At 46.8% G+C, this 14,218-nt stretch overlaps 1 protein-coding gene across 6 annotated transcripts in view; it reads right to left on the bottom strand.

The window, feature by feature from the left end:
- LOC126481518 (la-related protein Larp4B) overlaps positions 1-14,218 on the bottom strand; it is a 348,210-nt gene that overhangs the window by 202,416 nt on the left and 131,576 nt on the right. The window contains exon 1 of one of the 6 annotated variants that reach the window (XM_050105318.1): positions 1,250-1,322. The exons of the other annotated variants lie outside the window; for them this stretch is intronic. Within the exon in view, the coding sequence (XP_049961275.1) occupies positions 1,250-1,258 (9 nt within the window). The 5' untranslated portion in view covers positions 1,259-1,322. Of the gene's footprint in view, positions 1-1,249; positions 1,323-14,218 lie in introns of those variants that run through there. 6 annotated transcript variants of the gene reach the window in all.

The raw sequence follows: 14,218 nt of genomic DNA, 5'->3' as shown, positions 1-14,218 counted from the left end.
TGCGAGTGTACTGTGTATTTTCTCCTTTGCTGTTCATATAAGAAATCGTTCGGTGGACAGTAATGACTTGAGAAAGAAATTATAGTCGCGTACTTCATTTTGTCCATAGGTACGTCCCTGTCCCTCAGGGGAGCAGGGAAAGCAGTCTCTCCTACGTCAAACTGAACAACCGCACAGCAAGACCAGCATCTACAAAGGCAGAGTGTGAATGAGTTAACGAACGCTAAAAATCTATTCTTGGCCGTGCTGTCGTTTAATGGAAAAAAAATTGTCACTGACAGGGAAAAAATACTGCCGGCACCAATTCTTCAGGCCCCTACCTATTTTAAGACCGCAGAGTGAAGTAACAGTAGCGGTCAGGAATTTCAAGTAAGTTATTTTCATGGAAATACGATATGCGAGCGCGTAGTTATTTGACATATCCAGCATAACATAGAAGGCATTCAGAGTACTGCAAATAGTTTGGCATTATCAGCGCTGCGGGAAGAAAATGCACTGAAACGAATTTTTATCACTGAAACTGTTTATAATTTAATGAATTTACGTCATGGTACTTGCCATCGTCGAAAGTACAGGAAGTACTGGAAGCAGGAAGTATTCGTATGTATCCCTGTTAGATGCAAAGCAACGTCAAACAGTCTGTAAGCTGTACCCTCACTTAAGTATATTGTACTAGGTGGTGGGCACATGTTACAAATTTGTAGCAATAATGTGTTTGTAATAAACTAACAATTCAGTTGTCTGTAGTGTCATTTTACTAGAAATTGTGCTTATAGTCTATCTTCCACGAAACTAATGAACAGCCATTGGGCCTTGCTTTTTAACGGGGCGATGCGAGAATCCGAGCACGGCGTGGGGATGCAGCCCATCGCGCTGACATTCGAAAAACAGCGGATATTACAGAGAGAACGAAGCAGCGAAACTACGAAGTCACGCCCTCTGATACAGCAGTTTAGCCGACGACGTATTTCACCGACTTTAAACGGAATGCGCTGTTATCAGGTTGCTGTTAACTGAAGGCTTTAGCTTCTCGCACGAACATTTCGTCATGGTACAGACTGCAGTGGTCACCACGCAAAGTGCGTACAAACAAAATGATCATTTGTTTAGACGGAAGAACAGCAGTTCACGGACACGCACATGGGCCTCTGCTGAGTTTATCGTCGCTTGGAGAGGCTTCAAGAATACAATTAACTGCTATGGCTACCAAACAAAGTACGATATGCGGCATACGGAGACTGCTGCTTACCATTTGCATGAGGTTCACAGAATTTACGACAGTGGGATCCAGTGCGGTCCTCGAGGCGGGACTCCTCTCGCGACTGTACGCTCGCTATGGCAGAGCTGACGCTGCATTCTCGCCAGCGTCATTGCACCACGTACGCGTGACGTGGTGTCCCGAGAACCGCGGGACTCCCCAAGTCGGGCCAGCGCGGCACCACGTGACCGGCGCGGAGCGGGCGCCGGCGCAGCCGCCGCCATCTGTTGAGCGCGCCTCGCACTAGGCGCAGCGCCCACGCGATGCAATTACAAAACGTGCCAGTCAGTCACTTTAATTATCTCCGCGCGGCCGGGTGGGGCGCCAAATCGGCGCCGCCGCCCGACCGGAGCGGAGCCAGAAGAGGAGCGCAGTGGGTGTGGGGGGGGGGGGGGGGGAGGGGGGGGCGCGCAGAGAGGAGAGGACGGGACGGGACCTAGTTGTGCGCTCGAGCAGCGCGACACGGAGCAGGCTCCGTCCGCCCGCCGCAGTCCTTCGGTGTGTGATGCGGCGTCCAACTGTGACACATCAGGAGCGTGATAAGTGAAACTTTGGCGGAAGGAAACAAGATAAGGCTGTTCGATTGTGTTAGTTGATAACTGGCCGAATTTCCCTTCAGCTTCCGAATTTCTACAACTCATTAACGTTTTCGAAAACGTTCGTCGGGCAGCAGGCGTGTATCGCTGTTACCCTGTTGCATAATTACGTAAGACGGTTGATGTTCGCACATAACGACTGATTTGAAAGATCGGTTATCTCGTCTGCTGGGATAAACATTAATTTCGCAAACAGCACATCTTGCTAAACTTGGCTCGCTCTGTTCGTCCACGAGATGGAGACACCGTAGACTGGAATGCGATTAATGCAGTTTTCCTGGACTTTCCAAAGGCCCTCTGTATCTAACACACTAACAGCTTACGGAGTATCCGACCAGATGTATGACTAGATTCAGGAGTTCCTAGTAGATTCAAGACAGCACGCCGTTCTTTACGGTACAAAACAGACAGATCTAAATTTCGATAATATCTCAAGGATTACTGCTGTGCGTACAACACAGCATAAAGGACCACTATCATTTGAAAGAAAGGATGTAGTAACTTTGAAAATGTTTTCTGTACGACTTTTAGCAAATTTCATCTTTTTCTTCTTTATTTTGTGCTTTGTTGCAGATTTGACCCGATGCATCAAAACTGGGTCAGACTACGATAAAGCGCAGCGTGTTACCTGCTATACAGAATGCAAATCTGTGATAATACTGCAGGTTTGTCGACACCAGTACGCGTGGACACCACTGGAAAAAAAAGCGTAATATAGGGGTCGCTCACTCCAGGGTTGGAAACCCTTACTGTTCCGTCAGGATAGAGGCTGAGAAACCTGTGTGGCGTCATTAGAGGCTATAAAACAAGATTTAATGTCTTTTGTACCTCAGAATACGTCTTGTCGCCGCCTCTTCCGCAGCGGCTGGTGACTTCGTAAGCTGGGAGTGGAATCTGCTGAATTGAGAGGTGAACTGAGGGTAGCCGAATGTCGCTGCACCAGCCCTAAGGACAAGCCGGTCGGAGTGTAGCGGATTGCCCGCCCATTCGTTCAGAAGGCGCTTCCCATCTGCTTATCTGCTGAAGACGAAGCCGTGACAGATGAAATTTGGAAGGTAGGAGACGAGGTACTGGCAGAAGTAAAGCTGTGAGTGCCGGGCGTGAGTCATGCTTCGGTAGCTCAGCTGGTAGAGCACTTGCCCGCGAAAGGCAAAGGTCCCGAGTTAGAGTCTCGGTCGGGCACACAGTTTTAATCTGCCAGGAAGTTTCAGATGCGTATATGTTTGGCTCGCACCCTATTCTGATATTACTACGTCCCTCTCAGATCACTGCCCGTGACGCCCCATCACATGGATTACAATATCTGATGCCGCGACGTGTCGAAAGCTGACCCTCGCCCGCCGGCTCGGTATGCCACGTGACCCGAACGATGGTGAAGTATCAGAGCAGTTGGTGCCGTGAAGTGGAACGGTGTTTGTAGACGCGTGGTCTACCCGTCAATGGCTGCTTGAGTAGTCGATACTGGTTCGTAGTCATCCGTGGCTACGGATCAGTAGTCACCACATCAGGCAGCAAGAGTATGACCAATACTGGAACAACCTCTCACTAGATGGTACAGTGTAATGATCAGAGAATCGAGTGTGAACGACACTAACGCCATCGATCCTGGTGATGGACTGCCTCTAGGATGGCGGGGTTGAGTATTTGCAGTACCGAGGAATGCCTTTGCTATATGACGTCTTATGATGACTGAGTCGGTCTCCGAGACATCAGCATTCTTCAGTTTTGCTGTATTGCCTAATTTTTTTTTCAGTATCTTAACTGCTTCGTCAAACCAGATAGGTAGTGTGACGTCCCACCTGGTGCTTCTTGCAGAACGTTATGAGAGATACTGAGGCAGGCTGGTCTGTACTTGTCTTACACTGTCCTCCTGAGGTCTCTCGTTCTGTCACACAGAAGTGTTGATGTCGCACTCCCGGGTGGCCGACTGTGTCGAAATGTTTATGCCTAGCAGGTGGCTTTTGTTGATATTGCACTGTTGTTGAGCAATGCCTGACTGTAGATACTTACAAGGGAACCTCCCCATCGCACCCCCCTCAGATTTAGTTATAAGTTGGCACAGTGGATAGGCCTTGAAAAACTGAACACAGATCAATCGAGGAAACAGGAAGAAGTTGTTTAGAACTGTGAAAAAATAGGCCAAATATACAAACTGAGCAGTTCAAGGAAAGATAAGCAACATTAAGGACGATAGGAACGCAGGAGCGCCGTGGTCTCGTGAGCAGCTGCAGAACGAAAGGTCATAGGTTCAAATCTTCCATCGAGTGCAAATTTTAATTTTTTATTTTCAGTTTATGCGACAAACTCTTATGTTTTCGTCACTTCTTTGGGAGTGATTATCACATCCACAAGAAAACCTAAATCGGGCAAGGTAGAAGAATCTTTTTACCCATTCGCCAAGTGTACAAGTTAGGTGGGTCGACAACATATTCCTGTCATGTGACGCACATGTCGTCACCAGTGTCGTATAGAATATATCAGACGTGTTTTCCTGTGGAGGAATCGGTTGACCTATGACCTTACGATCAAAAGTTTTCGGTTCCCATTGGAGAGGCACGTCCTTTCGTCTACTAATCGCACGGTTTTGCAGTGCGGTCGCAAAACACAGACACTAAACTTATTACAGTGAACAGAGATGTCAATGAACGAACGGACAGATAATAACTATGCAAAAATGAAGTAAAATTTTCAGTCGAGGGAAGACTTGAATCAAGGATCTCTCGCTCAGCAGCTGCTGACGCTACCACGGGACCACGGCGCTTCTAAGCACACTTCGTCCATGATGTTGCTTATGTGGCCCATGGACTACTCAGTTTGTATATTTTGCTTATTTTTTCACAGTTCCACACAACTTCTTCCTATTTTCTCAATTGATCTGTGTTCAGTTTTTCAAGGCCTATCCACTGTGCCAACTTATAACTAAATCTGAGGGGGGTGCGATGGGGAGGTTCCCTTGTTAGCAGGGGAACGGTAGAGAGAATTTTACCTTCATGTGTAACAGTAATGAAGTGGTTCAAAAATTTTGGAAAGGCAGTCAGTGTCAGAGACTTCCCCGTAAGTAGACATCTTGCACTTTTTGACACAGTGGAAACTGCATTTCAGCACGGCCCCGCAAAGTCATCTCGTCACACATCTTGAGGTATGTACTGTGACAATCTCGTGATTTAATAACTTCGCGTGGCTCAGTGGCCTGGTGCAAGTCCGTCAACTGCATGCCACTTCAGCGACTCGTGTATCCTTAGCCTACAATTGTTATCCAAGTGGGGAAAGGGGAATCTGAACCAGATGTCGTTTCTGACGGATGTACAGGTCATGGAGAGGTGAATGGTAGGTTAAACTGCAGACTTAAAAAGCCGTGACCTGACCAGGACTCTACCCTGAGCCTTCTATTTTCTTGCACATAATTTACCACTGTACCACTAGGCCCGAGTGCTCACCGATAACACCACACTGGACTTCGTTCTGTGGGTTAATGTCAGGGCTGTACACAACACGACTTACATTCCTTCATCGAGTCGTGCACAAGGGGTCGCAGTCAGAACTGTTGACGCTGAAATTCTAGCATATCAGAAACAGCTGAACTACTAAAGGTTTTACAAGAAATTTTTCGAAACGACAGTGGGCATTCTGGTCACCCTGTATATAAACGATATACTGGATAACGCCGGAAGGTATTTTGGGCTGTTCGTGGACGATGCTGTTTCTGCAGAAAGGTCGAACGGCATAAGGCTGTAGCAAAATGCAAGGGAACCTGAAGATCATCGACGCTTGCAGGAACTAGCAAGCGGCCCTGAACGTGTATAAATTTAACCTACTACCCATTTATAGGCAGAGTTACCCATTACTGTTCAATTACAGTATAGGTGGTGAATCGTTGGTAACAGTAACAACTGAATGAACAAAGGAGGAACCACCTGAAGCAATGTAAAGTGGAATTAGCTCTCTCCACTGGTTTTAGGAAACGCAGATGTCAATCATTAGAAGACAATTTCGAAGATTGTTTAGTGTTGCGTAAGTCTGGGACCCTTAAAAGGGGTAATACTTACACACACCACTGCCTTGCTTGCCTTTTCTCTGCGTTCAACGGTCTTTCCGCAAACAATTCACATAGTACTACCTGCTGTTTTCTGAACGGTCGTAACTGCACCACTAACTGGACTAAGCCTACCAGTATGATGCATCCAAGCGTCCACACTTCAACACTGGCCACGGGAAAATTAGCTCTTGACACGTACTTGGAGGTACTAACCAATCTGAAAACATACGACCTGTGATTGCTGTAATTACAGTGTTAGTCTACAAATGACGTAAATACTACCGCAACTTTGGTCAGTACATCTTTTTTTTTGTCACGGTTTTAGGGCGAAAAACTGCTATGGTCATTAGCGCCCACTCTGTGACTTAGGAAAATGTAAAAAAAAACGAAAATGGTAACCAGCAGCAATGGGAACGAAACTCAAAAAATTGGAGAAACTAAAAACATAAGGAAAGCTTAAAAACCACTACAGAAAGGGGTTGGTTGCCCCCAAAAAGCTTCAAATGACTGCCGTCATGTAACTGACACTAATAAACTCGAGAACGCGATCGGCTGAGCGCGCGTCATCTGCTAAAATGGACGATATATCAGGCGACAGCTGTAGACGGACGCGTAACGGAGTAAAATAGGGGCACTCAAGTCAAAAGTGTCTTACCGTGCACAGCTGAGAGCAGTGGGGACAGAGTGGGGGAGGATCGCCACTTAAAAGATGTCGATAGCTAAAAAGACAGTGCGCTATCCGGAGTCTAGTTAAAATTACCTCCTCCCGACGACGCGTTCGGGAGGAAGAGGTCCAAGCACAAGGAAGAGCTTTCACGTCCCGCAATTTATTATGGGGAAGTGTCGACCAATGTGCGTGCCATAAAAGAACAACACGACGACATAGAACACTCCGTAGTTCGGCGAAGGGAATCGTGCGAATAGCTGGCCGAAGAAGAGAGAGTGCAGCCTTGGCCGCTATATCGGCCGCCTCATTTCCACATACACCAACGTGTCCCAGGAGCCAGAGGAACGCCACAGAGACGCCCCCCCCAAGTGGAGCAAGCGTAGGCAGCCCTGAATTCGATGGACCAGAGGGTGGACGGGGTAGAGAGCTTGGAGACTGAGGAGAGAGCTGAGAGAATCTGAACAGATAAAATACTGTATCCGCTGATGGCGACAGATGTATTGGACAGCCTGGAGAACAGCGTCAAGCTCCGCAGTATAAACCGAACACTGGTCGGGAAGCCGAAATCCATTTGGAGTGTCGCCAACAATATAGGCACTCCCTAAACCAAACGATATTTTTGAGCCATCAGTGTAAATAAATATGGCTTCCTTCATTTGTGCACAGAGCAGAAAATGCCCGACGATAAACAAGTGAAGGGTAACATCCTTGGGAAACTGACAAAGGTCACGGAGCAGGCAGGTCCGGGGACGGAGCCAAGGCGGTGCTGTACCCCAAGTTGTCAAGAAAGTTTTAGGAAAGCGGAAGGAAAGAGAATGGAGCAGTTGACGGAAGCGGACTCCCGGTGGTAGTAGGGAGGAAGGGCGGCCTGCATACCCTAAATCCAAGGCGGCGTCGAAAAAATGTCATGGGCCGGATTAGCAGGCATGGAAGACAGATGGCTAGCGTAACGACTCAGGACAGCTCGCCGATTGGACAGCGGAGGTTCAGCAGTCTCAGCATAAAGGCTTTCCACAGGGCTGGTGTAAAAAGCTCCAGACACTAAACGTAATCCACGGTGGTGGATAGAGTCGAGACGCCGAAGAATAGACGGCCGAGCAGGGGAGTAAACTATGCTTCCATAGTCCAATTTCGAGCGCACTAAGGCGCGATAGAGGCGGAGAAGGACCACTCGGTCCGCTCCCCAGGAGGTACCATTCAGGACACGGAGGGTGTCGAGGGATCGCAGGCAGCGAGCCGGTCAGTACATCGTCCTCAGTGACCATTAGAAGTATCTGCTCTTACACACGTTACACCGGAAACTTTTTCCCGAGACGCTATTCACAAATGTACTGGGGAATGGGAAAGGATATTGGCAAGAGGACTTGCCGAGTATGAGTGCAGAAACTCTGTTCTACAGTGTCTGGTGTAGTCTCTTTACGTCAAGTTATGCGACTGCCACGTATAGCTCGTCAGTTGAATGACTGAACTACTCAGGCCCTGTGTGTGGCCCCAGCGTTTTGCTAGATGAAGGTAATCAGGAGAGAAAGTGACTGCAGTTCATGTGGAGTTTCAGTGCCATTTGTCTTGTTGCTCATTGTAATGAGAAACCCAATGCTGATAAATAGATAGCTCACCCTTCTCCAAGAGCAATCCAACTGTGTGATATGCCGTAGTCAATTGGACACTGTGGAGAGGTTCTCGAGATCAGAAAACATATCTTACCTGCAGTAGTTTGTTCGTAACGTCTTTAAAGAGGGTTCCCTAGTTTTGGATCCGCTGAAGTGTGCCGACTTCGCGTGTCCAGCCGTGCCAACGTTTGCAATCTAAAAGCACAGTACAATTATTGAACTATATGAAATAAAATCGTCGTAACTTCTTAACGGATTTGCCTTAGGACGTTGAAACTGCGCGGTTCGTCGCGGGGCGTGATGGGAATCAGTATGGGTTGGTTTAACAACATGGCACACTTTCATTTGGATCGGTTCATCACTAAGCAAAATTTGCGCATCTGAGGGAATGTGAACCCGCACCTCGCGATCAAGAAGTCGCCTCACCCTCAACGGGTGACCGCGTGGAGTGCAATGTCCAGTCACGGAATAATCTGTGCGACATTTCTTGATGGCATGGCGACTACGGAACGGTACGTGAAGGTTTTGGAAGACGATTCCATTCCCTTTATTGAAAGTGACCCTGACTTCGGCAAGATGTGGTTCATGCAAGGAGCAGCTTGATGCCATCGAAGCGGGAGAGTTATGTCCTGGAGCAGGATTTCGGCGACCGCATTCTGGCTCTGGGGTACCCAGAGGCCACTGCCATGGGCCTCGATTCGCCGCCATATTCTGCGGATCTGAACACATGCGACTCCTTTTTGTGGGGACATATTAAAGGCAAGGTATAGAGTAACAACCCCAACACCATTGCTGAGCCGAAAACAACTATTCAGGAGGTCTCATTCTGGAAACATCCCCCAGGCTGTGGCTAAGCCATGTCTCCGCTATATCCTTTCTTTCAGGAGTGCTAGTTCTGCAAGGTTCGCAGGAGAGCTTCTGTAAAGTTTGGAGGATGGGAGACCAGATACTGGCAGAAGTAAAGCTGTGAGTACCGGGCGTGAGTCATGCTTCGGTAGCTCAGATGGTATAGCACTTGCCCGCGAAAGGCAATGGTCCCGAGTTAGAGTCTCGGTCGGGCACACAGTTTTAATCTGCCAGGAAGTTTCATATTCAGGAGGTCTTCGACAGCGTTCATGTTGCGACACTTCGGCGGGTCATGCAGAATTTCGCTATTCGTCCGCATCACATCATCGCCAATGATGGCAGGCATATCGAGCATGTCAAACCAAATATCTGCAGTGGCGTTTACATGTTGAATGAAGTGTGTGTGTGTGTGTGTAGGCTGTAGTTTGTATGTTATTTACGTCTTTTTCATATAGTTCAATAATTGTCAATCCGTATGTGCTGTACCCATCAAGCGGGAGGGATGTGTGTACGACCCGCACTGCGTGAGGGAAGCACATCAGTCCACCCCTCCGCGCCCCTTTCCTCGCAACCCAATTCTCATCGCGGTTGTCAATATGTTGCGCTCGGATAGGCAGAGCTTTCTCCCAAACGTGCTGAAATACTTTCACCATATTAGGTCGGCATATCAGCCTCGTCGCAACGTTTCGACGAGTTTCCTACTAGTTATCTTCAGGCGAAACAGCGTGTATTCCCATATGTTGGAATACCTCCTGCACGGTCAATTCTCTCAACTGCCTGCCTGTGAAACAAGAGATGTTTTACTATCTACAGAAGTTCAAAAGCTCTTGACCGAACCCTCTCACCCATATGTCTTTTTTGAAAGGGGTAAGGGTAAGCTTGGTAAACGCAGAGCTCGAGGAATGTGCCCACCGGTAATTTTTTTTTTTTTTTTTGGTGCGCTCGCCGAACTTTTCATGTTTGTCATCGTACAATTAGCGCGTTAGCCTCTCAGACTGGCAGCGTCGCGCCACGTAAGCAGCCAGTCACCGTGCTGCGCAACAAAATTTCCCAGCTCATCTGCTCGTAAACAAGATTCGTATTGCGTAGCACGCCTACGCATGTCGTCTCAGTTCAGGAAGCGAGGAATACTACACCCCATGTCGAAGTGAGGATTCTAATTTTACACGACGAATCAGACTTCCAGAGTCCACGACCATCTTTGATCCACACGAGCCACTGCGCAGGAGGAGAGTAATTTCTAAATATTAGGCACCCAATCTCCAAAACGCGGATGAAGGAGAAACGACTGCACCCTCATTTGCCGTAATTATTTGTTATTGTAGCTGTATTTCCGTGTTTAGACACGAAAAAAATTGCCAAATTAGTGCCGAAATTTTAAACATCTCTCTTACTTGCTGAACTGGCATTGATCCGATATTCATTCTGCAAATTTTCTATTTTAAACGAAAACAAAAATTGAATTGTGTTTGTAGTGTAATATCCCGAACACTTCCTGTACGGTGGGCGCAGCTGCTTTGCGTGCTTACAGCGCAATTTTGTAAACGTCTCTTCGTACCTCTACAGACGACTATCTTTTTTCGCCTACAGCGGTTTGCGCTTCGCATTTTAAAACTGTCCAAAGCACTGCGAGGTGTCAGGGATTTCCTTGACTCGACTGTAGGTGTCTTAGTAGCGAAGAATAACTATATTAAAACTTCATGCATGATGTCTCATTTTTTCCATGTATGTCAGTGTTTATGACGTCTGTCATGTGACGTACAATGATATTTGTATAGGTACATTCAGCGACATGTATGGATACCGTATGCAAAGAGTGTAGGAACAGAGTTAATAGCAAAAAAGTAGAATTCAAGCGTCACGCACAATGCGACAGTTTTTCAGATATCTGTTTATGACGTCACGTCTGATATACCGGTTGGTCCATTGATAGTGTTCAAATGTGTGTGAAATCTTATGGGACATAACTGCTAAGGGTAAGTCCCTAAGCTTACGCACTACTTAACCTAAATTATCCTAAGGACAAACACACCCATGCCCGAGGGAGGACTAACCTCCGCCGGGACCAGCCGCACAGTCCATGACTGCAGCGCCTCAGACCGCTCGGCTAATCCCACGCGGCCATTGACAGTGACCGGGCTAATATCTCACGAAATAAGTGTCAAACGAAAACACTACGAAGAACGAAACTCGTCTAGCTTGAAGGGGAAACCAGATGGCGCTGCCATAGGTCAAACGGATATCAACTACGTGTTTTAAATAGGAACCCCCATTTTTTGTTACATATTCGTGTAGTACGTAAAGAAATATGAATGTTTTAGTTGGGCCACTTTTTTCGCGTTGTGATAGATAGCGCTGTAATAGTTACATACGTATAAGTACGTGGTATCACGTAACATTCCGCCAGTGCGGACGGTATTTGCTTCGTAATACATTACCCGCGTTAAAACGGACCGTTTACCAATTGCGGAAAAGGTCGATATCGTGTTGATGTATGGCTATTGTGATCAAAATGCCCAACGGGCGTGTGCTACGGATCCTGCTCGGTATCCTAAACGACATCCAAGTGTCCGGACCGTTCGCCGGATAGTTACGTTATTTAAGGAAACAGGAAGTGATCAGCCACATGTGAAACGTCAACCACGACCTGCAACAAATGATGATGCGCAAGTAGGTGTTTTAGCTGCTGTCGCGGCTAATCCGCACACCAGTAGCAGACAAATTGCGCGAGAATCGGGAATCTCAAGAACGGCGGCGTTGAGAATGCTACATCAACATCGATTGCAACCGTACCATATTTCTATGCACCAGGAATTGCATGGCGGCAAGTTTGAACGTGGTGTACAGTTCTGCCACTGGGCACAAGAGAAATTACGGGACGATGACAGATTTTTTGCACGCGCTCTATTTAGCGACGAAGCGTCATTCACCAACAGCGGTAACGTAAACCAGCATAATATGCACTACTGGGCAACTGAAAATCCACGATTGCTGCGACAAGTCTAACATCAGCGACCTTGGCGGGTTAATGTATTGTGCGGCATTATGGGGTGGGTGGGGGGGGGGGGAAGTATAATTGGCCCCCATTTTATCGATGGCAATCTAAGTGGTGCAATGTATTATGATTTCCTACGTAATGTTCTACCGATGTTCTACCGATGTTACTACAAGATGTTTCACTGCATGACAGAATGGCGATGTACTTCCAACATGATGGATGTCCGGCACATGGCTCGCGTGCGGTTGAAGCGGTATTGAATAGCGTATTTCATGAAAGGTGGATTGGTCATCGAAGCACGTTCACCGGATTTGACGTTCCCGGATTTCTTTGTGTGTGGAAAGTTGAAGGATATTTGCTATTGTGATCCACCGACAACGCGTGACAACAGGCGTCAGCGCATTCTCAATGCATGTGCGAACATTACCGGTGGCGAGCTACGCGCTGTTGAGAGGAATGTCGTTACACGTACTGCCAAATGCATTGAGGTTGACGATCATCATTTTGAGCATTTATTGCATTAATGTATTTACAGATAATCACGCTGTAACAGCATGCGTTCTCAGAAATGATAAGTTCACAAAGGTACATGTATCACTTTGGAACAACCGAAATAAAATGTTCAAACGTACCTACGTTCTGTATTGTAATTTAAAAAACCTACCTGTTACGAACTGTTCGTCTAAAATTGTGAGCCATATGTTCGTGATTGATGGCGCTGTAATAGTCACAAATAGGAAAAGCAATCCAAGTAAAACATTTCTTTACGTACTATACGAATATGTAATAAAAAATGAAGTTGACATCCGTTTGACCTATGGCAGCGCCACCTAGAGGGCCTACCATATCGCCATCTGGTTTCCCCTTCAAGCTAGACAATTTTCGTACTTTGTAGTTTTTTCGTTTGGCGCTTATTTCTTGAGAGATTTCGACCGTACACGGTCAATGGACCACCCTGTGTAACTTCTGTACACTGCATAGGGTGGACGACAATTTATAACATTTGCAGAACTAAATTTCCACGCAATACAAATAACCTAGAGTGCTGGTCGTTTAATGGCACATCTTCCTTCCAAATAAACTCGCAAACGACAAAATGATAGTTTGCTTCCCTGTGCATAGTTGGGGCACTTTTACGCAAACCCGAAGAACATTAATAGTTTCGTCATCATTTGCAATTTTTCCCACTTGCCTGAGAAGCGCCGGTGTGCGCCGGCTGTTAACAGAGACGCGTGTGTAGCGATCAGCGGCTCACGTCAAACACACACCAAGAGAAGGGGAAATGGGCGAGTTAGCGCTTACAATGGCAAGCGATCCGTCGGCAGCGCTTTGTCCACCAGTGCCGCGTCGGTACATCTGACAGTCTGAAGCGTGTGGCGGTCGCTGCCCGCCTTACAGGGAACCGCCGGCCGTGGACGATGCTCCTGAGAGCCATCCAGGCACGACCCACGAGCCGCTTTCACTTCAGTTCTGCCAGCACTCGTATTTTGAGCGTTGCGCGCTTAAGGCAAGTTTCGCGTTGTAGTCTCGGTCTGGCAGACAGTTTTCAGCTTTCAGAATATTTTTCTACCCTTGACAGTTTTCTACAAACCAACATTACGCGATTCCTGTGTCAAATATAGTTTGCGATACGATCATCCACTTACCAAACACTTATCGTATTTCGTTCTTTCGGCAATGTTCATCGTAACTGCAGTTACAAAATACAAGATTCTCTTCTATTGGACTAACATAAAATACTTAAGTATTTGCGAGGACAATCTTCTACTTTTCCAATTTATTCCGCAACAAGTGCAACATTATTTGCGCGATGACTTTTTGGAAAGTAATTCTTCCAAATTTATGTGGAAGCATTTTTAAATAAAACAAACCTGATGAATACCACATCTTTATTCATGTTTACGTGTTTCTTACAGTCACTTCGGAGACTTACGCATTTCTTCGAACCAAAGACCAGTTTTTCGTCTTCACTGCATAATGACTTTGTTGAGGAGAGGCAACCTCACGTCTGCTCGCACATCTTCATCCTCTCGAAGTGAAGACCTCGAAGATGTTTACGTTTTGGCAACAAATGAAAATCTAAATACGGACGATGATCATTGATAGTGAAACCATGGCGTCGGACTGAATACATGATTTAGACGTGGAGTGATGTCTAAGGATGTGGACAAATTCTCTTAATTTGAAACACTATTACAGCACGCTGT

Source organism: Schistocerca serialis, chromosome 5 (assembly GCF_023864345.2).
Source record: "Schistocerca serialis cubense isolate TAMUIC-IGC-003099 chromosome 5, iqSchSeri2.2, whole genome shotgun sequence".
In the NCBI taxonomy this organism is placed as follows: domain Eukaryota; kingdom Metazoa; phylum Arthropoda; class Insecta; order Orthoptera; family Acrididae; genus Schistocerca; species Schistocerca serialis.
Note: the sequence above shows the minus strand (reverse complement) of the source record. Positions and strands in the feature narration are given on the sequence as shown.